The sequence below is a fragment of the Salmo salar genome, chromosome 20, assembly GCF_965601325.2.
Source record: "Salmo salar chromosome 20, fSalSal1, whole genome shotgun sequence".
Taxonomy (NCBI): domain Eukaryota; kingdom Metazoa; phylum Chordata; class Actinopteri; order Salmoniformes; family Salmonidae; genus Salmo; species Salmo salar.
Window position 1 is genome coordinate 60023304 of NC_138310.1, and position 24180 is coordinate 60047483.

The window sequence follows — 24180 nt, forward strand, 5'->3', positions numbered from 1 at the left end:
TTTCCATATTGGTTGGGTTATTTTGCCTAAAATCCTTTAGGCCTACCTATAGGAACATAAAAACAACACCTCTGCATCTCTGGCCAGCCTGTCAAGAGTGGCCAAAAGGGTGTTAATCATCCCCAGTGGCTCTGCACGTGTAGAGAGAATATTCTCCGCTGCTGGCCGGCTCTCCAGGCACCGTCACATGAGCCTTAAGACAGACTCTGGCCAAACACCTGTTTCTAAAAATCAATTCTAAAAATGAATTCAAAAGGCACTAATAAGTAATTTTTCATTTAAATTCTATTTAATTCTAAGTTACAGCCTATATGCACAATTTATAGACTATAATGATTTAATAAAACAAAATGTTGTTTAAATGTTTCACAATGTATTTCTTTGTAGAATAGCCTTGAAATAATTGTATTCATATAGCCTAGATAATGTCTGGCTCCTGACCTATTTAGAGTGTTTATAATGCTGTTTAATATGACATGTAGCCTATTTGAAACGATGTTCGCTTCTTACATTTACATGTTTATTCAAATACTTTCATTCAAATCCATGTGGTTTGGTTTCAACACGTAAAAAACAATTGTTAGGTCCAAGTAGTCACAAAAATAGATGGGTGTTGATTCAATTGTGATTTTAATGATTAGAGCGAATTTGGAGTGGCAGTTTTTTTTCCTGTGAGCGCGGAGCGGTTTTTAGCGGAGCGGTAGGAAAGGACAAGGAGCGCTGGAGCGGTGTGCCGCTCCATGAGCGATGAGCGAGATTTCCAACACAAGGGCATCAAAAATGCACGGTCCCAGACTTTATTCTAATCAGGAACTCACTCTCTCTCTGACTCTCTAAAGTAACATGAGGCCAGAGCCTCTGTGTTAAAGTAATGTCACTGGATTTACTATAGGAACGTTTCTGTGCCATCCTGTATCTTGTATGTGGTAGTATTAATTGATAGTGATAATATTGATAATGATGTTATTGATAGTGATAATATTGAGAATAATGTTATATATAGATAGTGATAATATCGCTAATGAAGTTATTGATAGATATTGATAATAATGTTATATATAGATAGTGATAATATTGATAATGAAGTTATTGAGTGATAATATTGAGAATAATGTTATATATAGATAGTGATAATATTGCTAATGAAGTTATTGATAGATATTGATAATAATGTTATATATAGATAGTGATAATATTGATAATGAAGTTATTGATAGTGATAATGTTGATAATAATGTTATATATAGATAGTGATAATATTGATAATGAAGTTATTGATAGATAGTGATAATGTTGATAATAATGTTATATATAGATAGTGATAATATTGATAATAATGTTATATATAGATAGTGATAATATTGATAATAATGTTATATATAGTGATAATATTGATAATGATGTTATTGATAGATAGTGATAATATTGATAATGAAGTTATTGATAGATGTTGATAATAATGTTATATATAGATAGTGATAATATTGATAATGATGTTATTGATATATAGATATGTACCATGGGAGCTCCTCTGTGTCCGAGGAGTGTTGGTTTGGGTCCCAGGGTTCCAGCTTCTCTGATGCAGGGAGAATACATGGCCAGAGGAACCAGGTACAGACTGAACAATACACTCAGGTACACACCCAACAGACACACCTGATGCACTAGAGAGAGAGATAGCGAGAGAGCGAGAGAGCCATAGAGAGCCATAGAGAGTGAGAGAGCCATAGAGAGCAAGAGAGCCATAGAGAGCAAGAGAGCGAGAGAGGGAGAGAGCCATAGAGAGCGAGAGAGCCATAGAGAGCGAGAGAGCCATAGAGAGCGAGAGAGCCATAGAGAGCGAGAGAGCCATAGAGAGCGAGAGAGTGAGAGAGAGCCATTGAGAGCGAGAGAGCCATAGAGAGCGAGAGATGAAGAGAGCGCGAGACAGAGAGAGACCATATTTCACAACAACCTCATACTGGAACAGGCTCTAGCAGAGATCCAGTGTTCTAATTCTAGTTATACAAGTCTTAATGATGAAATCAGAGCTTAAAGGGGCAATCTGTGATTGCTACATCCAATTTATTTACCCATTGATTTCTTGAATGATTTATAAATGCCTCATGAATATATAAACGCTTGGTCTATGAATCTGGTAAGAGTGGTTACATTTCTCCAGCCCATCCCATAGCTGTTTACCACAATAGGTGACGGGAATCGCTTTGTTATTGTGTGAACCGCAGATTGCCCCTTTAATCAGACTAATGTACACCTGACACAGCTTAAGTGTGTGTGTGTCATTATCCTCCACAGAGAGGCCAGACATGAGTCAGCTAGTCCACCTACAGCTTCACGTCACCACGACAACTCAGAACAGTGACCATGGAGATGACAGAGAAACAAGAGAGAGCGAGAGATAGAGGGAAAAAGAGAGAGAGCAAAGCACAGAGTGTGCGTAATCAAATCAAATTTAATTTTTACATACACATGTTTAGCAGATGGTATTGCGGGTGTAGTGAAATGCTTGTGTTTCTAGGTCCAACAGTGCAGTAATATCTAACAATTCACAACAACACACAAAATGCAGTGTCTATGTCAGGTTTACAACTCTGAAAAGGTCCCTCTCAGTCTTAGTCAACAGGGGTCGCGTTCTTCTGCTCAGATGTTGCATGCGTCAACCAATGGTTGTGTGCCACATCATTGACTGTACAGTTGGGCACCAGGTTGCTATAACATAGATGTGGTTAGCTGATACGTAAAATACCTATCCAGGCTTTGAAAAATCTGGCATTTGTCCACAATGTCTGAGCAGGGGAACACGACCAGAACCTGGACTTGTTTTACAGCAGCCAATCGGAGCACTTACCTCTCTTGTTCATGCGAAAAAAGTGCAGCGCTATTGGCCAGGACAGGAGAGTCATAAATAAAACCCCGCCTACATGAAGAAAGGGGGCTGTGACCTAGCCAATAGAGAAGGGGAGACAGCGAAAGGTTCATATCACAATGCAGACAACTGAAAATACACATTTCACATTGTTACTTTGAGTCGCTTGATTTTATTGGTCTGTGTGAGTGACGGCTAGACTGGCCAACCTGCAGGGAGAGGAGGAGGGTCTTCCACTCTTTACTCCACACCTCAGAAAGAACAGCCGTGGCACTGACAGCGAATGCCAGGGTCACCACAATCCCCATCTAACACAGAAAAATATCAAAGGACTAATCAACATGTGTGTCATCCTGATCAGGCTGTGCTTCTTCACAGATGATGTATGTGAGTGTGTGTGAATTAGAGGCTGCTGCCCTATATACATAGACTTGAAATCACTGGCCACTTTAGTAATTCGAACACTAGTCACTTAAATAATGTTTACATAGCTTGCATTACTCATCTCATATGTATTTACTGTATTTTGTTCTATTCTACTGTATCTTAGTCTATGCTGCTCTGATATTGCTCGTCCAAATATTTATATATTCTTAATTCCATTCCTTTACTTTAGATTGTGTGTATTATTAGATATTACATCACTGTTGGAGCTAGAAACACAAGCATTTCGCTACACCCACAATAACATCTGCTAAATATGTGTATGTGACCAATACAATGTGATTTGATTTGACTGTGTGCTGTACTCCATGGAGGATGGGAGATACCTTGTGACTCCAGTGAAGGTACAGCCTCTGTCCCTCAGACAGTAAACACACTGCCAGTACCTGCATGACAACAACAGCGAGATGTAGATGAACAGAGCAGCAGTAGTACAGTTGTATAGTAATGTAGTAGTACTGAAGAGAGCAGCAGCAGTACATTGGTATAGTAATGTAGTAGTACCGAAGAGAGCAGCAGCAGGACAGTGGTATAGTAATGTAGTAGTACTGAAGAGAGCAGCAGTAGTACAGTTGTATAGTAATGTAGTAGTACTGAAAAGAGCAGCAGCAGTACAGTGGTATAGTAATGTAGTAGTACTGAAGAGAGCAGCAGTAGTACAGTGGTATAGTAATGTAGTAGTACTGAAGAGAGCAGCAGTAGTACAGTTGTATAGTAATGTAGTAGTACTGAAGAGAGCAGCAGCAGTACATTGGTATAGTGATGTAGTAGTACTGAAGAGAGCAGCAGCAGTACAGTGGTATAGTAATACTGAAGAGAGCAGCAGCAGTACAGTGGTATAGTAATGTAGTAGTACTGAAGAGAGCAGCAGTAGTACAGTGGTATAGTAATGTAGTAGTACTGAAGAGAGCAGCAGTAGTACAGTTGTATAGTAATGTAGTAGTACTGAAGAGAGCAGCAGCAGTACATTGGTATAGTGATGTAGTAGTACTGAAGAGAGCAGCAGTAGTACAGTGGTATAGTAATACTGAAGAGAGCAGCAGCAGTACAGTGATATAGTAATGTAGTAGTACATGAAGAGACCAGCAACAGTAGTATAGAATTCGTATAGTGATAGTACTATAGTTCTCACCAGCAGCAGAGCAGCAGCAATAGAATAGTAATAATATTATAGTAATAATATTATAGTAATAGTATTAATATAAGTATAGTATGTAGTATGTATGTATAGTAGTATTACTAGTTCTCACCAGCAGCAGAGAGATGTAGGCGAAACGAGCAGCAGTAGTTGCACAGTAGTAGTAACAGTAGAAATAGTATAGTAATATCAGTAGTATATAGTAGTAGTACTAGTTCTCACCAGCAGCAGGGAGATGTAGGTGAACAGAGCAGCAGCAACAACCAGCAGCACCAGAGACCAGGGGAACCAGAATCCCAGAGTCTCAAAGTTAAACCTGTAATACATACATATAGTACAATCTGTGCATGTGTGGTGTGTGTGTGTGTGTGTGTGTGTGTATATATATATGCACGTGTGGTGCGTGTGTGTCTGTGCGTGCATGCTTGTGTGCATGTGTGCGTGGGTGGTGTGTGTGTCGTACACATGTGTTTGTGTGTCGTGCATGCATGCGCGTGACCCACCAATCAAAATCATTGTAATCGTTGTGAGCCTGGCTCCAGAAGTAGAGGAACAGAGAGGAGAGGAGGAAGGTCAGGACCAGAAGGACCACGCTCCCACACTCCACCTGGAGGAGAGAGAGAAGGAAGAAGAGAGGGGGGAGAGAGAAGGGAGAGGGAATGAGAAGGGGAGAGACACGAGGGGGGGTAGAGGGAGAGTGGGGGGGTCAGAGAAAGAGAGGCAGTAAAAGAAAGAGTCATTTTTCCTATAAAGGGTTAGATCAGTAACATTAACAACACACACTGCAGTATGTCAGCAGAGAGAATCAATATTCAGCACGTGCCCAGTCCACTCTGCACTATCAGCAAACTCACCACACACTGTTTCAGATAACGTTCTAGCTTTAGTCAGTGTTTCAGATAACGTTCTAGCTTTAGTCAGGGTTTCAGATAACATTCTAGCTTTAGTCATCGTTTCAGATAACGTCCTAGCTTTAGTCAGTGTTTCAGATAACATTCTAGCTTTAGTCAGTGTTTCAGATAACGTTCTCGCTTTAGTCAGGGTTTCAGATAACATTCTAGCTTTAGTCAGTGTTTCAGATAACGTTCTCGCTTTAGTCAGTGTGAGCACCTTGCTGCAGAACAGTCTATTTGTTTTCTACAACAACACACTCACTCATCACACACTGTAAGCAAGGCAGTGACTCCTAGGGCTAAACACCATGAGAGATGATTGGCATCTGGAAAAGAGTGGCTATCAGCTGATCAGAGCGAATTATGATATACATATTCTAGCTAGCTAGTTAGCTAAGCAGTCGAAACAAACTTGTTTTTACTTGATTTGAGTTTATTCTGCTGCTGACATTTTCCTCTTACTAACAAGCAGTCGAATTGCCCCAATCTTTGTCTCTAACAGTATTCAAGTCAGACACAAGTGCGCTCTAAGAACGGGAAGGCATTATCTGAGAACGGGAAGGGGGGTATTATCTGAGATTGAAGAGCTTATGAAATAACCTAATTTAATGTTACATTTCAAATTAAAACAACAAAAGACTCAAAATAAAATGTAAAGGTAGGCTAATTTGTCAACAACAACAAAAAAATCCACAGAGCTGCGAAGACACTTTTTCACAGAAGGGCACTGGTTGAACCCTACCTGTGCACGTGCCTGAGTCTGTGTGTGTGCGTGCGAGCGTGCTTCTCTGTGTGTGCCTGTGTGTGTGTGTGTCTGTGTATAGGCTACCTTGCTGCAGCAGCACTCCCCAGGCTGAGACTTGGCCCTCTGGTAGCGTCTCCATTGACAGCCGTACAGACCAGCCAGACACGACACAAACGGCTGGTGCTCATACCTGGATAAAAACACAATAATACTATGATATAATACAATACACAAGAATATAATACAATATTAATATAATATCACCTGGGAACAACACACTAAAATACTATAACAATACTATTATAGCTGATTCTATCAATTAGAATGGAATCTTCTGCACAAGCAACACACACACACACACACAGACACTAGTAGTTTACCTCTGCAGCAGCTGCCGCCGCACCACCTTTAGCTTCCCCAGCTTCGGACTGGACACGGACCCTCACCCGCAGCCTCACCTACAGCCCCGCATCACAGAGAGAAAGGGGAAAGAGAGGATGAGAGACAGAGAGGAAGGGAAGGAGGGAGAGACAGACAGGGGACAGAAAAGACTGAATGGAGACTGTCTTTGGTCCCAGTAGTTTTTCGATATTGAAGGAGAGCTGTGGAAAGAAAGAAAGAAAGAAAGAAAGAAAGAAAGAAATAAAGAAATAAAGAAAGAAAGAAAGAAAGAAAGAAAGAAAGAAAGAAAGAAAGAAAGAAAGAAAGAAAGAAAGAAAGAAAGAAAGAAAGAAAGAAAGAAAGAAAGGGGAGCATAAAGGGGCAATCTGTGATTTCTACATACATTTTTGGACTTTAAGATGTATGATATTTACCAATTGATTTCTTGAATAATTTCTAAATGCCTTAGGAGTTTAGTTCACTGTCGTACCCCATCACAACCAAAAATATAAACTTAGAGAGAGTTTAGTAGATTTAAGTTTACCAACAGACCAAGATTCACCAGAGGAAATCTAGTAGATCTAGGGCTAGATTCAATCTGATCGGCCCTTTTCGGCTATGCACCTTTTAAAGGCAATGTTTCCGAGTTTGTGGAGACCGCATTCACAGTACAAGTTGCATATGCTGGTTTAATTGGAAATTACCTTTAAATGTAAATCACACTATAACGCGGATCTTCCACAGTCAGATTTGAATCTAGGCCCTACTGTGTATTTAGACACATCCAAAATGGCCTCCCTTCTCAATCAACCCTGATCTGCATCCAGCTCCTTTTTAAACACTAATATATCTAGTCTACTTAAAACCAGGTCTCCTAACAACCATCTACAGCATTCTACACTGTATCCACTGACCTAACAACCATCTACAGCATTCTACACTGTATCGACTGACCTAACAACCATCTACAGCATTCTACACTGTATCCACTGACCTAGCAACCATCTACAGCATTCTACACTGTCTCTACTGACCTAACAACCATCTACAGCATTCTACACTGTATCCACTGACCTAACAACCATCTACAGAATTCTACACTGTATCCACTGACCTAACAACCATCTACAGCATTCTACACTGTATCCACTGACCTAACAACCATCTACAGCATTCTACACTGTATCCACTGACCTAACAACCATCTACAGCACTCTACACTGTATCCACTGACCTAACAACCATCTACAGCACTCTACACTGTATCCACTGACCTAACACTTAATCTTCATGTACACTGACCTAAGACCTGTTGGTAGTTAGAGAGAGAGTGGGGGGAGGGAGGGAGGAAAGGAGGAAGGGAGAGAGGGAGTACCCATCTTCCGGTTAGAGGAGATGATTGTGGACTACAGGAAAAGGACTAAGCACGCCCCCATTCTCATCGACGAGGCTGTAGTGGAGCAGGTGGAGAGCTTCAAGTTCCTTGGTGTCCACATCACCAGCAAACTAACATGGTCCAAGCACACCAAGACAGTCGTGAAGAGGGCACGACAAAGCCTATTCCCCCTCAGGAAACTAAAAAGATATGGCATGGGTCCTCAGATCCTCAAAAGGTTCTACAGCTGTAACACCGAGAGCATCCTGACGGGTTGCATCACTGCTTGGTACGGCAACTACTTGGCCTCCGACCACAAGGCACTACAGAGGGTAGTGCATATGGCCTAGTACATCACCGGGGCTAAACTGCCTGCCATCCAGGACCTCTACACCAGGCGGTGTCAGAGAAAGGCCCTGAAAATTGTCAAAGACCCCAGCCATAGACTGTTCTCTCTACTACCGCATGGCAAGCGGTACCGGAGTGCCAAGTCTTTTACACTGCTGCTACTCTCTGTTTATCATATATGCATAGTCACTTTAACAATACTACCTCAATTAGCCCAACTAACTGGTGCCCCCGTACATTGGCTACCCGGACTATCTGCATTGTGTCCCGCCACCCACCAACCCCTCTTTTAGGCTACTGCTACCCTCTGTTTATCATATATGCATAGTCACTTTATCCATATCTACATGTACATACTACCTCAATTAGCCCAACTAACCGGTGCCCCCGTACATTGGCTACTCGGACTATCTGCATTGTGTCCCGCCACCCACCGCCCACCAACCCCTCTTTTAGGCTACTGCTACTCTCTGTTTATCATATATGCATAGTCACTTTAACCATATCTACATGTACATACTACCTCAATTAGCCCGACTAACCGGTGCCTGTATATAGCCTCGCTACTGTTATAGCCTCACTACTGTATATAGCCTCACTACTGTATATAGCCTCACTACTGTATATAGCCTCGCTACTGTATATAGCCTCGCTACTATTATTGTTCACTGTCTTTTTACTGTTGTTTTTATTTCTTTACTTATCTATTGTTCACCTAATACCTATTTTTGACTTTAAAATTGCACTGTTGGTTAGGGCCTTTAACTTGTTTAGGATAGGGGGCCGTATTTTCACGGCCGGATAAAAAAACGTACCTGATTTAACCTGTTGGGTCTAGGGGGCAGCATTTGCACGTCTGGATAAAAAAAATGTACCCGATTTAATCTGGTTACTAATCCTACCCAGTAACTAGAATATGCATATACTTATTATATATGGATAGAAAACACTCTAAAGTTTCCAAAACTGTTTGAATGGTGTCTGTGAGTATAACAGAACTCATTTGGCAGGCAAAACCCTGAGACATTTTCTGACAGGAAGTGGATACCTGATGTGTTGTATTGACTTTAAACCTCTCCCATTGAAAAACACAGGGGTTTAGGAATATTTTGGCACTTCCTATTGCTTCCACTAGATGTCACCAGCCTTTACAAAGTGTTTTGAGTCTTCTGGAGGGAGATCTGACCGAACAAGAGCCATGGAACGGTGATGTCCCATTAGACACCTGGCGCGCTACTTCATGTTGGGTACCCTCGTTCCAATACGTTATAAAAGGCTATGCATTCGTCCACCTTGAATATTATTCATGTTCTGGTTAAAAAAGGCCCTAATGATTTATGCTATACAACGTTTGACATGTTTGAACGAACGGAAATATATTTTTTCCCCTCGTTCATGACGAGAAGTCCGGCTGGCTTACATCATGTGCTAACGAGACGGAGATTTTTGGACATAAATGATGAGCTTTTTTGAACAAAACTACATTCGTTATGGACCTGTGATACCTGGAAGTGACATCTGATGAAGAGAATCAAAGGTAATGGATTATTTACATAGTATTTTCGATTTTAGATCTCCCCAACATGACGTCTAGTCTGTATCGCAACGCGTATTTTTCTGGGCACAGTGCTCAGATTATTGCAAAGTGTGATTTCCCAGTAAGGTTATTTTTAAATCTGGCAAGTTGATTGCGTTCAAAAGATGTAAATCTATAATTCTTTAAATGACAATATAATATTTTACCAATGTTTTCTAATTTTAATTATTTAATTTCTGACGCTGACTTGACTGCCGGTTATTGGAGGGAAACGATTTCCTCAACATCAATGCCATAGTAAAACGCTGTTTTTGTATATAAATATGAACTTGATAGAACTAAAAATGCATGCATTGTCTAACATAATGTCCTAGGAGTGTCATCTGATGGAGATTGTAAAAGGTTAGTGTATCATTTTAGCTGGTTTTATGGTTTTGGTGACCCTGTCTTTGACTTGACAAAACATTACACACAACTCTTGTAAATGTACTGTCCTAACATACTCTAAATTTATGCTTTCGCCGTAAAACCTTTTTGAAATCGTAAAACGTGGTTAGATTAAGGAGATGTTTATCTTTCAAATGGTGTAACATAGTTGTATTTTTGAAAAATTTGAATTTTGACATTTATTTGGATTCAAATTTGCCGCTCTTGAAATGCACCTGCTGTTGATGGAGTGCACCACAGGTGGCACGCTAGCGTCCCACCTAGCCCCAAGAGGTTAATCTGGTTATTACTCCTGCCCAGAAACTAGAATATGCATATTTGGATAGAAAACACCCTAACGTTTCTAAAACTGTTTGAATGGTGTCTGTGAGTATAACAGAACTCATATGGCAGGCCAAAACCTGAGAAGATTCTAAACAGGAAGTGCCCTCTCTGACCATTTCTTGGCCTTCTATAGCCTCTTTATCGAATACAGAGGATCTCTGCTGTAATGTGACATTTTCTAAGACTCCCATAGGCTCTCAGAAGGCGCCAGAACGGGGAATGATGACTCTGCAGTCCCTGGCTGAAAAACAGTAGCGCATTTGGATAGTGGTCGATCTGAGAACAATGAAACGGGTGCGCGCGTGCACGTGAAGAGTCCATTTTACATTTTCAGTCTTTGAACGAAAACGACGTCTCCCGGTTGGAATATTATCGCTATTTTACGAGAAAAATTGCATAAAAATTTATTTTAAACAGCGTTTGACATGCTTCGAAGTACGGTAATGGAATATTTGGAAATTTTTTGTCACGATACGCGCCGGCGCGTCACCCTTCGGATAGTGTCTTGAACGCAAGAACAAAACGCCGCTATTTGGATATAACTATGGATTATTTGGAACCAAAACAACATTGGGTGTAAACTAGAAGTCCTGGGAGTGCATTCTGACGAAGAACAGCAAAGGTAATCCAATTTTTCTTATAGTAAATCTGAGTTTGGTGAGTGCCAAACTTGGTGGGTGTCAAAATAGCTAGCCAGGATGGCCGTGCTATCTACTCAGAATATTGCAAAATGTGCTTTCACCGAAAAGCTATTTTAAAATCGGACATAGCGATTGCATAAAGGAGTTCTGTATCTATTTCTTAAAATAATTGTTATGTTTTTTGTGAACGTTTATCGTGAGTAATTTAGTAAATTCACTGGAAGTTTCGGTGGGTATGCTAGTTCTGAACATCACATGCTAATGTAAAAAGCTGGTTTTTGATATAAATATGAACTTGATTGAACAAAACATGCATGTATTGTATAACATAATGTCCTAGGAGTGTCATCTGATGAAGATCATCAAAGCTTAGTGCTGCATTTAGCTGTGGTTTTGGTTTTTGTGACATTATATGCTAGCTTGAAAAATGTGTGTCTGATTATTTCTGGCTGGGTACTCTCCTGACATAATCTAATGTTTTGCTTTCGTTGTAAAGCCTTTTTGAAAATCGGACAATGTGGTTAGATAAAGGAGTCTTGTCTTTAAAATGGTGTAAAATAGTCATATGTTTGAAAAATTGAAGTTTTTGGATTTCTGAGGTGTTTGTAATTCGCGCCACGCCTTATCATTGGATATTGGAGCGGTGTTCCGCTAGCGGAACAGCTAGATGCAAGTTAAGTAAGCATTTCACTGTAAGGTCTACACCTGTATTTCACTGTAAGGTCTACACCTGTTGTATTTGATATTAAGACTAGGGAAAGAGATTAGGGTAAAAATAGGATCCGTTTTTCCAGAGCGCTGAAGGCCTACTACCTATCAGACACAAACAATCAAATAATCAGGCTACCCAAACAGGTCTCCCCCACAGAACACAAACGATCTACCTTCTGCACTCTATTTGTTTTCATTTTGGACATTTAGCGTACAGTTAGTGGATTAAAATGTAGTTTACTAAAGTTCAATCAGGAAGGCTGGTCTGAATGCTTGTTTAACTTTATCCATTTAGCATAACATTTAGCACACACTTTTTCCACCATTTAGCACACACTTTTTCAGTCCTGCCCACAAATGTTCTATAGGATTGAGGTCAGGGCATTGTGATGGCCACTCTAATACCTTGACTTTGTTGTCCTTAAGCCATTTTGCCACAACTTTATGAAGTATGCTTGGGGTCATAATCCATTTGGAAGACCCGTTTGTGACCAAGCTTTAACTTCCTGACTGATGTCTTGAGATGTTGCTTCAATATATCCACATAACTTTCCTTCCTTCATCATGATGCCATCTATTTTGTGAAGTGCACCAGTCCCTCCTGCAGCAAAGCAGGAGGGACCCCCACAACATGATGCTGCCACCAAGGTTGGGATGGTGTTCTTCGGCTTGCAAGCCTCCCCCTTTTTCCTCCAAACATAACGATGGGCATTATGGCCAAACAGTTCTATTTTTGTTTCATCAGACCAGAGGACATTTCTCCAAAAAGTACGATCTTTGTCCCCATGTGCAGTTGCAAACCGTAGTCTGTCTTTTTTATGGCGGTTTTGGAGCAGCGGCTTCTTCCTTGCTGAGCGGCCTTTCAGGTTATGTCGATATAGGACTCGTTTAACTGTGGATATAGATACTTTTGTACCTGTTTCCTACAACATCTCCACAAGGTCCTTTGCTGTTGTTCTGGGATTGATTTGCACTTTTCGCACCAAAGTACATTAATCTCTAGGAGACAGAACGCGTCTCCTTCCTGAGCGGTATGATGGCTGCGTGGTCCCATGGTGTTTATAACTGCGTACTATTGTTTGTACAGATGAACGTGGTACCTTCAGGCATTTGTAAATTGCTCCCAAGGATGAACCAGACTTGTGGAGGTCTACAATTTTTTTTCTGAGGTCTTGGCTGATTTCCTTTGATTTTCCCATGATGTCAAGCAAAGAGGCACTGAGTTTGAAGGTAGGCCTTTAAATACATCCACAGGTACACCTCCAATTGACAAATCAAATCAAATTTTATTGGTCACATACACATGGTTAGCAGATGTTACTGCGAGTGTAGCGAAATGATGTGCTTCTAGTTCCGACCATGCAGTAATATCTAACAAGTAATCTAAAAATTTCACAACAACTCCCTTATACACACACAAGTGTAAAGGAATGAATAAGAATATGTACAAATAAATACATGGATGAGCGATGGCCGAACGGCATAGGCAAGATGCAGTAGATGGTATAGAGCACAGTATATACATATGAGATGAGTAATGTAGGGTATGTAAACAATAATGTAGTGGCATTGTTTAAAGTGACTAGTGTCGTGTCTTTGGCTATGCCGGATTAAGTGATATGACATGCTATTCTATAAAATCCTTTCTCTGTAATTAATATTACCTGATTGAGCTAATCATGTAAATGTAATTAACTAGAAAGTCAGGGCACCACAAAATAATGTTTATAGAGCTGTTATCTTCCGAATAAACTCTTAAAGACCTAGTAATATTTTACATCAATAGTAGTCAATATTAATCGTCACCTTATTTCAGTCTCATCTGAAAGTTGTAAATTCTTGGTTATTTTCACGAACCCTGGCTAACAAGTTGAATCAGCAATACAAAATTGGGTTTAATTATTTATTTACTAAATACCTAACTAATCACACAGAATTACATATACACAGAATGCAAATTATGTCATACAGAAAACGTCCCTGGTGGACGGAACCTGTATAATGGCTTGTTACACAAAGAGAGGGGGTTGGGCTTGAATGAAAGAGCGGGAAGACTGAGGAACAAAGGGAGAAGCTGTGCTATCGTAAATACAGTATCTTATGCATTCTAAATTACCACCCATTTGAAAAGGAAAATGCAATAAATATTTACTCTGAGCTGCACTTCGGTAGGTTGGTCAACAGAGATCTTCCTGTCCTCGGAAGAATGTCTCTGGTGGTAAATTGGATACGTTGTAGTATCTTCGTTGTGTGTTAGACTGGTTACGTCGTCCGTCCTTTCCTAGCCCATGTTTACAGCTGCTGTTGCTAACTCAACGGCTAGGATGTCTCACTTCTTTAGTGAATAAGAGTTCAGAGTTCATACCATTCACAACCAAAGCTCACGCTGAGGTTGGCTTAGTTCTGTAGTTGACATGTTAGTCCTTTTTAACGTATGGACCGTCGTCCTATCGTCCTCGGAACAGGAGGTTACATTTTCGTCAAGGGCTTATATAGTGGAGGGAGAGAAGGGTGTGTTTCATAGTTTATAACCCATGTCTCTTCACAGGGGCGGGCCACTGATTGAGCAGGGCTCTAACCTTATGAAAACCCAATTCTCTCATTTGGAAGCTAAAATTACATTTAATCTTTTCACAAATAGTTTCATTTAAATTAAATTTAAATTGAACAACAATTCCATGTGAATCTGATAACTATAATGTGTAGACTTTTCCAGATACAGTTTATGTCGTCCTGTCATCAGTCATAATGTCTCAGATGACAACCAAACAGACATCATATTCATTAAGTACCAACGCATATTTTCAACTGGTTCTATTACCGAAATATGGTTCCTTTCCCCCCACTTGTTTGATGTTCCCAGACTCTCTATGTTTAACAAAGGCTAGAGTCCTTCAGTAGAGTCAGAGAGAGAGGGAAGGGAGAAAGGTATTTATGGGGGGGTCATAAACCTTACCCACAGGCCAACGTCATGACACTAGTGATACATTTATTACATCCAATTTTTAATTATTAAAGTGGCTAGAGATTTGAGTCAGTATGTTGGCAGCAGCCACTCAATGTTAGTGATGTCTGTTTAACAGTCTGATGGTCTTGAGAGAGAAGCTGTTTTTCAGTCTCTCGGTCCCAGCTTTGATGCACCTGTACTGACCTCACCTTCTGGATGATAGCGGGGTGAACAGGCAGTAGCTCGGGTGGTTGTTGTCCTTGATGATCTTTTTGGCCTTCCTGTGACATCGGATGGTGTAGGCGTCTTGGAGGGCAGGTAGTTTGCCCCCGGTGATGTGTTGTGCAGACCTCACTACCCTCTGGAGAGCCTTGCGGTTGTGGGCGGAGCAGTTGCCGTACCAGGCGGTGATACAGCCCGACAGGATGCTCTCGATTGTGCATCTGTAAAAGTTAGTGAGTGTTTTTGGTGACAAGCCAAATTTCTTCAGCCTCCTGAGGTTGAAGAGGCGCTGGTGCGCCTTCTCGACCCCGCCCTGTGCTGTTGCGCCTTCTTCACCATGCTGTCTGTGTGGGTGGACCATTTCAGTTTGTCCGTGATGTGTATGCCGAGGAACTTAAAATGTTCCACCTTCTCCACTACTGTCCCATCGATCTGGATAGGGGGGTGATCCCTCTGCTGTTTCCTGAAGTCCACAATCATCTCCTTTGTTTTGTTGAAGTTGAGTGTGAGGTTGTTTTCCTGACACCACACTCCGAGGGCCCTCACCTCCTCCTTGTAGGCTGTCTCGTCGTTGTTGGTAATCAAGCCTACCACTGTAGGGTCGTCTGCAAACTTGATGATTGAGTTGGAGGCGTGCATGGCCACGCAGTCATGTATGAACAGGGAGTACAGGAGAGGGCTGAGAATGCACCCTTGTGGGGCCCCAGTGTTGAGGATCAGCGGGGTGGAGATGTTGTTTCCTACCCTCACCACCTGGGGGCGGCCCGCCAGGACCCAGTTGCACAGAGCGGGGTCGAGACCCAGGGTCTCGAGCTTAATGACGAGTTTGGAGGGTACTATGGTGTTAAATGTTGAGCTGTAGTCGATGAACAGCATTCTTACATAGGTATTCCTCTTGTCCAGATGGCTTAGGGCAGTGTGCAGTGTGATTGCGTCGTCTGTGGACCTATTGGGGCGGTACGCAAATTGGAGTGGGTCTAGGGTGTCAGGTAGGGTGGAGGTGATATGATCCTTGACTAGTCTCTCAAAGCACTTCATGATGACGGAAGTGAGGGTTACGGGGCGATAGTCGTTTAGCTCAGTTACCTTAGCTTTCTTGGGAACAGGAACAATGGTGGCCCTCTGGAAGCATGTGGGAACAGCAGACTGGGATAGGGATTGATTGAATACGTCCGTAAATACACCAGCCAGCTGGTCTGCGCATGCTCTGAGGACGCGACTAGGGATGCTGTCTGGACCGGCAGCCTTGCGAGGGTTAACACGTTTAAATGTTTTACTCACGTTGGCTGCGGTGAAGGAGAGTCTGCAGTCCGCTACACTGTTTGTATTCGGTCATGTTTCTGGTCGCCTTGCCCTGAATAAAAGCAGTGGTTCGCGCTTTCAGTTTTGCGCGAATGCTGCCATCAATCCACGGTTTCTAGTTGGTGAGGGTTTTAATAGTCGCTGTTTGTACAACATCACCGATGCACTTGCTAATAAACTCGCTCACCGGATCAGTGTATACATCAATGTTGTTGTTCGACGCTATCCGGAACATATCCCAGTCTACGTGATTGAAGCAATCTTGAAGCGTGGAATTAGATTGGTCGGACCAGCGTTGAACAGACCTGAGCACGGGCGTTTCTTGTTTTAGTTTCTGTCTATAAGCTGGGAGCAACAAAATGGAGTCGTGGTCAGATTTGCCGAAAGGAGGGTGAGAGAGGGCTTTGTATGCATCGCGGAAGTTAGAGTAACAATGATCCAGAATTTTGCCAGCCCGGGTCGCGCATTCGATATGCTGATAAAATTTAGGGAGCCTTGTTTTCAGATTAGCCTTGTTAAAATCCACAGCTACAATAAATGCAGCCTCAGGATATGTGGTTTCCAGTTTAAATAGATTCCAATGAAGTTCTTTCAAGGCCGTTGGGGTTTCTGCTTGGGGGGGGGGTGATGTACACGACTGTGATTATAATCGAAGAGAATTCTCTTGGTAGATAATTCGGTCGGCATTTGATTGTAAGGAATTCTAGGTCAGGTGAACAAAAAGACTTGAATTCCTGTATGTTGTTATGATCACACCACGACCCGTTAATCATAAGGCATACACCCCGCCCTTCTTCTTACCAGAGAGATGTTTGTTTCTGTCGGCGCGATGCGTGAAGAAACCAGGTGGCTGTACCGACTCTGATAACGTATCCCGAGTGAGCCATGTTTCCGTGAAACAGAGAATGTTACAATCTCTTATGTCTCTCTGGAAGACAACCCTTGCTTGGATTTGATCTACCTTGTTGTCAAGAGACTGGACGTTGGCTAGTAGTATACTCGGGAGCGGTGGGCGATGTGCCCGTCTACGGAGCCTGACCAGAAGACCGCTCCGTCTGCCCCTTCTGCGGCGCCGTTGTTTTGGGTCGCCTGCTGGGATCCGATCCATTGTCCTGGGTGGTGGACCAAACAGAGGATCTGCTTCGGGAAAGTCGCATTCCAGGTCGTAATGTTGGTGAGTTGACGTTACTCTTATATCCAATAGTTCTGCCCGGCTGTATGTAATGAGACTTAAGATTTCCTGTGGTAACAGTGTAACAAATAATACATAAAAAAACTAAATACTGCATAGTTTCCTAAGAACGCGAAGCGAGGCGGCCATCTCTGTCGGCGCCGGAAGTATGACGATGTCAAACATCAAATGATGTCAATTAGCCTATCAGAAGCTTCTAAAGCCATGACATCATTTTCTGGAATTTTCCAAGCTGTTTAAAGGCACAGTCAACTTAGCATATGTATACCTCTGACCCACTGGAATTGTGATACAGTGAATTATAAGTGAAATAATCTGACTGTAAACAATTGTTGGAAAAATGACTTGTGTCATGCGCAAAGTAGATGTCCTAACCGACTTGCCAAAACTATAGTTTGTTAACAAGACATTTGTGGAGTGGTTGAAAAACGAGTTTTAATGACTCCAACCTAAGTGCATGTAAACTTCCGACTTCAACTGTATGTAGGATTAAATAAGCCTACCTCGTCTGTACTGTAACACTAACCCATGACAAATAATCTGAACCACCATTAAACCAGGTTAATCCCATACACTGATCATATCTCTTTCACAAGACAGACCAACTCCAGTGAACTGGCACATAACAGTCGTGTTATGGTGGTGGTGCCATACCAGGTCGATGGAGTAATGCTCTCTATGGTAAAAGAGATTTGATGTCAAATCTGAAGGAGTGAAAGAGACACTGACTAAACTGATCTGAGGTCCAGGTAAAGATTAGATAGATTGAGGTTTATTGTCCTACAAGAGGAAATTCTTACAGCTCACACATACATACATATACACAAACCACATAGAAACACAGCAGGAAACAAACAGCAGCAAACAGTCAGACATACTGTAAATGATAGGATGGGCTGGTGTTGTACCAGCAGCTATAGGATGTAGGGTCAATAAAACCCTAAGAGAACTGGACCAATAAAACCACAGAGGACAGAGAGAGCGAGAAAAGCGATATAGAGCGATATGAAGAAAAATGTGATGTTTTGCTCATCGTCTGCATGGATACTGTGGATGTTTCTATGTTTGTATTAATGCATCATATCATCATCAATTATGCTAGTTGACTAGTAGAAGTAGAATGCGTCTGTATGCTGTAGAGCAGCCTAAACCATAGAATTAGACTGAGTAGAATGGACAAGGAACCCCTGACCTTGTCAATGACTGGTAAACTCATTGGTACACTCACAATGGCTGACAGTGAAAGGGGATTCCCGTTACACTCATTGTTATTATTACATGGCCTAATATACACGATCTGGTATCTGCCCTGTACCGTAGGCTTAACAATGACCATAGGCCAGGGCTACAGACAGTGTAACAGTGACTCTCTGTTGTCTCTGTTGTTCATTCATTTCCTCCCAGCATCACCACATCATCATCCCCAGCTATACCCCAGCTATACACCAGCACCAATAGGCTTCCCATCCAAGCTATACACCAGCACCAATAGGCTTCCCATCCAAGCTATACACCAGCACCAATAGGCTTCCCATCCAAGCTATACCCCAGCACCAATAGGCTTCCCATCCAAGCTATACCCCAGCACCAATAGGCTTCCCATCCAAGCTATACCCCAGCACCAATAGGCTTCCCATCCAAGCTATACACCAGCACCAATAGGCTTCCCATCCAAGCTATACACCAGCACCAATAGGCTTCCCATCCAAGCTATACACCAGCACCAATAGGCTTCCCATCCAAGCTATACCCCAGCACCAATAGGCTTCCCATCCAAGCTATACCCCAGCACCAATAGGCTTCCCATCCAAGCTATACCCCAGCACCAATAGGCTTCCCATCCAAGCTATACCCCAGCACCAATAGGCTTCCCATCCAAGCTATACACCAGCACCAATAGGCTTCCCATCCAAGCTATACCCCAGCACCAATAGGCTTCCCATCCAAGCTATACACCAGCACCAATAGGCTTCCCATCCAAGCTATACACCAGCACCAATAGGCTTCCCATCCAAGCTATACACCAGCACCAATAGGCTTCCCATCCAAGCTATACCCCAGCACCAATAGGCTTCCCATCCAAGCTATACACCAGAACCAATAGGCTTCCCATCCAAGCTACACCCCAGCACTATAGGCTTCCCATCCCCAGCTATACCCCAGCATCAATAGGCTTCCCATCCAAGCTATACCCCAACACCAATAGGCTTCCCATCCCCAGCTATATACTGGCACCAATAGGCTTCACATCCAAGCTATACACCAGCACCAATAGGCTTCCCATCCAAGCTATTACCCAGCACCAATAGACTTCCCATCCAAGCTATACACCAGCACCAATAGGCTTCCCATCCAAGCTATACACCAATAGGCTTCCCATCCAAGCTATCACCCAGCACCAATAGGCTTCCCATCCAAGCTATACACCAGCACCAATAGGCTTCCCATCCAAGCTATACCCAGCACCAATAGGCTTCCCATCCAAGCTATACACCAGCACCAATAGGCTTCCCATCCAAGCTATACACCAGCACCAATAAACAATAATCATACCAATACACCAGCACCCATCCAAAAAGCAGTTGACCTAGCACAGCACCAATGCAATACTTAACCTAAAACAGCAACCAGGCTATTCATGGACAGAAGAAGGGATGAGGGAGAGCGAGATGTGTAGGATATGCTGTGTACCCTCATATTCCTGGACTGTCACATACACAACAGAATAAAAACAGGCCGGACCCCGAAAGAAACAGATAGATCTTGTAAGTCTAGAAATCTACCGGTGGCCAACAGAACCGCCTGGTCATTCCCTCCGTGTGTCCGTCTCCCCGGAGACAATGACTACTCCACACAGCAGCAGCCAGCAGACGCAATCTATCAATCTTCATTCAGTCAACTGTTATGATCAGTGTTCACTGGTCAATCTACAGCCTACTAATGAATACTAACGAATAGTCTGTCATCGTTTTATTTATCTATTTGTAGAATAGCCCAGTAAACTACTATTTTTTCGTGACGGTAGGTTGTCCATAGCACAAGAGAGGATGATCCGCCTTTATATGCACGGGACTATTTAACCAATAATAAAACAAGAAAATACACAACGGTTGATTCATATTACCACCGTTTACTGGGCTAAGATCTATTTCAGACTTACCGGACGGTGATTATAAAAGCTAGTCCGCCGTTATTAGTCTCTCTGTGTTTATCCGTTGAAAAAAAGCAGGCTATCTGTGTTGCCGCAGCCTCCTGCAGTCTGGTGGTGGTATAATTAGAGCCGCGTTTGTCTCGAGCCAGAGAAAGTACGGCAGCACACGCCGTAGAGAGAGACGGCCACTCCCACCTGTTGCTAACAGTACATGCATCTATAATTACAGTAAGGAATTATGATACAAATAAGCTGAAACTATTACGCTCGTTCTTTGGCAGGAAATGAAAAGGTTGTTGTTTGAAGCTCAGACTAGAGTGCTGCTACATAACCGATTTAACCACACCGACTGAGATTTTAAATTGTTATAGTCGAATTGATCACTATTTAGTAGCCTAGGCCTAATCTTTGGCAGTGAAGCTCTTTGTAATCTGTAACACATGTATGTAATGACAATAGTACATTACCAAGAAGACAGAATGGACTTTGACAACCCTCAGCTAGTAAAAGCTCTTACTGAAACCTCTAGATGGCCAAAGAGCATTATTACATGAAGGAGAGCAGACACACCCACATACATTATTACATGAAGGAGAGCAGACACACCCCTATACATTATTACATGAAGGAGAGCAGACACACCCACATACATTATTACATGAAGGAGAGCAGACACACCCCTATACATTATTACATGAAGGAGAGCAGACACACCCCTATACATTATTACATGAAGGAGAGCAGACACACCCACATACATTATTACATGAAGGAGAGCAGACACACCCACACACATTATTACATGAAGGAGAGCAGACACACCCCTATACATTATTACATGAAGGAGAGCAGACACACCATCCCCTTGAGCAGAGCCAAACTCTGAGCCTGTGTCTTGATCACTCCCTCCTCCAGTCTCCCAGTTTTTCTCCTTTGTTTTCTCTCCTCTGCTCCTGTGGTTGTTTGCCCATGTCACTGATGATGTCACACTCTGGCATTCCTCCACATCTCTTCTCTCTCGTGCCGATTCAGCAAGACTACCAGCCCAGGATGGGGAAGAACGTACAAGGGAGAGAGGGGGAGAGAATAGACAGAGGGAAAAACTCAAATGCATACTCCTGATGTCCTCTCTCCTTGCCTCCTTCTCAAAACCCATTGGAGGAGGAGGCCAGAGGGGCGGGACCACTGGCTTTCTCATCCAATGGGTTTTGAGTAGGAGGAAAGGAGAGAGGATGCAAGGAGTATTCAATTGAGATTCTCCCAGAGATGGAGAGAGACAGAAGGAGAGATAGACAGAGACAGATAAATGGAGGCAGTGAGAGAAAAAAAGGGTTGGAAATAAAGCGCTGGTGGGTTGCGACAGACGCACACATACCCTTTGTCTAGCCTGGTAGATTAAGACTGTGGCAACAGTAATTACCAGTTTAATCAGTGACTTGAGTCTAATTTCCCATTCAGATGAGAACCCTCTCAGAGGAGCTGACACACTTAAAATTACAATAACACTTTATATAAACAGACCTAACCAGGGGTAAACGCAACACCCCAAAACGGATTTACAGACAGCCAGACTCTATCCACAATACAGCATTTTCATCACTTTATTTGTCTCATTCAAAATAATCTAATAATTTGATAAACATAATTATGGCTCCAATACACAGGAAGAGAAGACTTCAATAACTATCACCACCCTATTCTGAACTGGTCTGAACCAGTCCCAAACCAGTCTAAACCAGTTTGAGCAAGTTCAACCCAGTCTATCCCAGTTCTAAACCTGTCTAACCTCAGGTGGGCTACAGTAGTCTGGGGAACTGACAAGATTTGAAGGTCGTGTAGTCTCTTCTCACAGCCGCAGGAGCGTGCAGAGCACTCCGAGTCTGGTGAGAGAGACTAGATGTTGTCCAACTGTCTGCTGGAACTCTTCCACCTGTGAGACAGTTTAAGGCCAAAGGCAGTTTCAACACTACATTTTAAAAACAGAACTAAGCCAAACCTGATAAAAAGTATACTTCTTATTGGTACCTTGGTATTCTTCAGTGCCCTCTGCATAAAGAAAACACGTTGCTAAACAAAGAATGCAGACAATATTCTTCTGGTTGTTTTAGGCTGGGTTTTTTAGAGCAGTTTTTTCACATGTAATGTACATTCTATCTTCAGAGGGTTGGGACTAGGATCAGTCCAACATTGTACCGCAACGACTGTACTGAAAAATAGGATTTAGATATGTTCTTCTATACTGTATCGTACACAGGCATCCTTCATGTACCATCATCATCACTATTGTATTATGATTTTAGACATTCCATAAAAAAGGTTTGTCATGCGTGTCATCTCACTCAGACAGACAGAGAAAGAGAGGGAGAGAAAGAGAAGTAGAGATAAGGAGATAGAATTCCAACGTTTGATCAGACTGAAAGACTGTCCCAAATGGCACCCTATTTTTGACAAAAGTAGTGCACTATGTAGGGAATAGGGTGGCGTTTGGGACTGAGATAATATCAACAGTACCACTATGTGTCTCTTCATTACACTTTTCAACCAAACCCTTCTCCCCAAAACAAAACACCTAAGAAAAGATCAAACTAAAATGCACTTTTTCAACACATGAAAATAACAGTCAGACATAAACAAACAGTTCAAAGGTCAGATATGATCCAGTCCACAGCCACTGTCCTGCTGAAACTACAACTCCCATGAGGCTTTGGGCCTGGATCTCTCCTCCAATCCGATCAGTGTATTTGTACCAGCGATGACATCAGTAAGAGCGTTCTACCACAGTCACCATGATAGGTCAGGGGGTTGAGGGGGATGGGACCCCCTGAAACACCCCGTCTGGGTCTTGTTTGCCCCAGTAGGGGAGAGCGACAGAGAGAGAGAGAATGAAGGGGTGATCTGTGGGGCTAGCAGCTAGCAGGTTAGCGGTTAGCCTTAGCTGCTTCTTTGGCTGCCTGGATGAGAGGAGTCAGACTGGATAAAGGCTTGGCCACCTTCAGGAACTGGTGCTGTGGAGAGGAAGAGAAGAGGAGAGATGGATTTAGTTTTATAACTGGTAAAACTAGTGATGTGGTTTGATGCTCAAACCAACCTTATTCACCACAGGCATACTTCCCCTATCCAACCTCCCGCTCTTCCTCCCTGTCTACCTGTAGTAGGTCGTTAGCGCTCCCTCTCTTCTCCACATCCATCTCCAGGCAGCAGTTGAGGAAGTCTCTGAAGACCGAGGACAGTTTCTCTGGGTTCTGAAGTTCTGGAGTCCCGTTGGTCGCAATCAGATACAACGCCTAGGAAATAGGACAGGACAGACAGGGGCCGTTATACACACACACACACACACACACACAAACCCCGACAGACAGGCACCACACTCTCTCTCTTACCCTGAGTGGGTTCTCGTTGAGGTAAGGGGGTTCTCCCTCCACCATCTCTATAGCCATGATGCCTAGAGACCAGATGTCAACTTTAGGACCGTAAGCCTTCCTGGTCACCACCTCTGGAGCCATCCAATAGGGAGTC

At 42.7% G+C, this 24180-nt stretch overlaps 2 protein-coding genes across 9 annotated transcripts in view; both read right to left on the reverse strand.

Annotated features, from left to right (window-relative positions):
* Nucleotides 1–22066, reverse strand: part of LOC106580992 (glycerophosphodiester phosphodiesterase domain-containing protein 5) — a 28038-nt gene extending 5972 nt beyond the window's left edge. For both annotated transcript variants that reach the window (XM_045703714.2, XM_045703713.2), the window contains exons 1-9: nt 20674–22066; nt 6467–6688; nt 6171–6276; nt 4952–5055; nt 4671–4764; nt 3637–3696; nt 3076–3174; nt 2849–2942; nt 1519–1664 (exon numbers count right to left, since the gene is read on the reverse strand). In XM_045703714.2, coding sequence (XP_045559670.1) covers nt 1519–1664; nt 2849–2942; nt 3076–3174 — 339 coding nt within the window. In that variant the 5' untranslated portion in view covers nt 3637–3696; nt 4671–4764; nt 4952–5055; ... (1 more) ...; nt 6467–6688; nt 20674–22066. The remainder of the gene's footprint in view (nt 1–1518; nt 1665–2848; nt 2943–3075; nt 3175–3636; nt 3697–4670; nt 4765–4951; nt 5056–6170; nt 6277–6466; nt 6689–20673) is intronic.
* Nucleotides 22067–22242: 176 nt separating this feature from the next.
* The window catches only part of pak3 (Serine/threonine-protein kinase PAK 3), a 45875-nt gene continuing 43937 nt past the window's right edge, over nt 22243–24180 (reverse strand). For 6 of the 7 annotated variants that reach the window (XM_014162608.3, XM_014162610.3, XM_014162609.3 and 3 more), the window contains 3 exons: nt 24045–24180; nt 23811–23948; nt 22243–23669 (listed from right to left, as the gene is read on the reverse strand). The exon at nt 24045–24180 is cut by the window's right edge and continues 61 nt beyond it. In XM_014162608.3, coding sequence (XP_014018083.1) covers nt 23583–23669; nt 23811–23948; nt 24045–24180 — 361 coding nt within the window. In that variant the 3' untranslated portion in view covers nt 22243–23582. The remainder of the gene's footprint in view (nt 23670–23810; nt 23949–24044) is intronic. The other variant, NM_001173632.1, reaches the window with a different exon arrangement.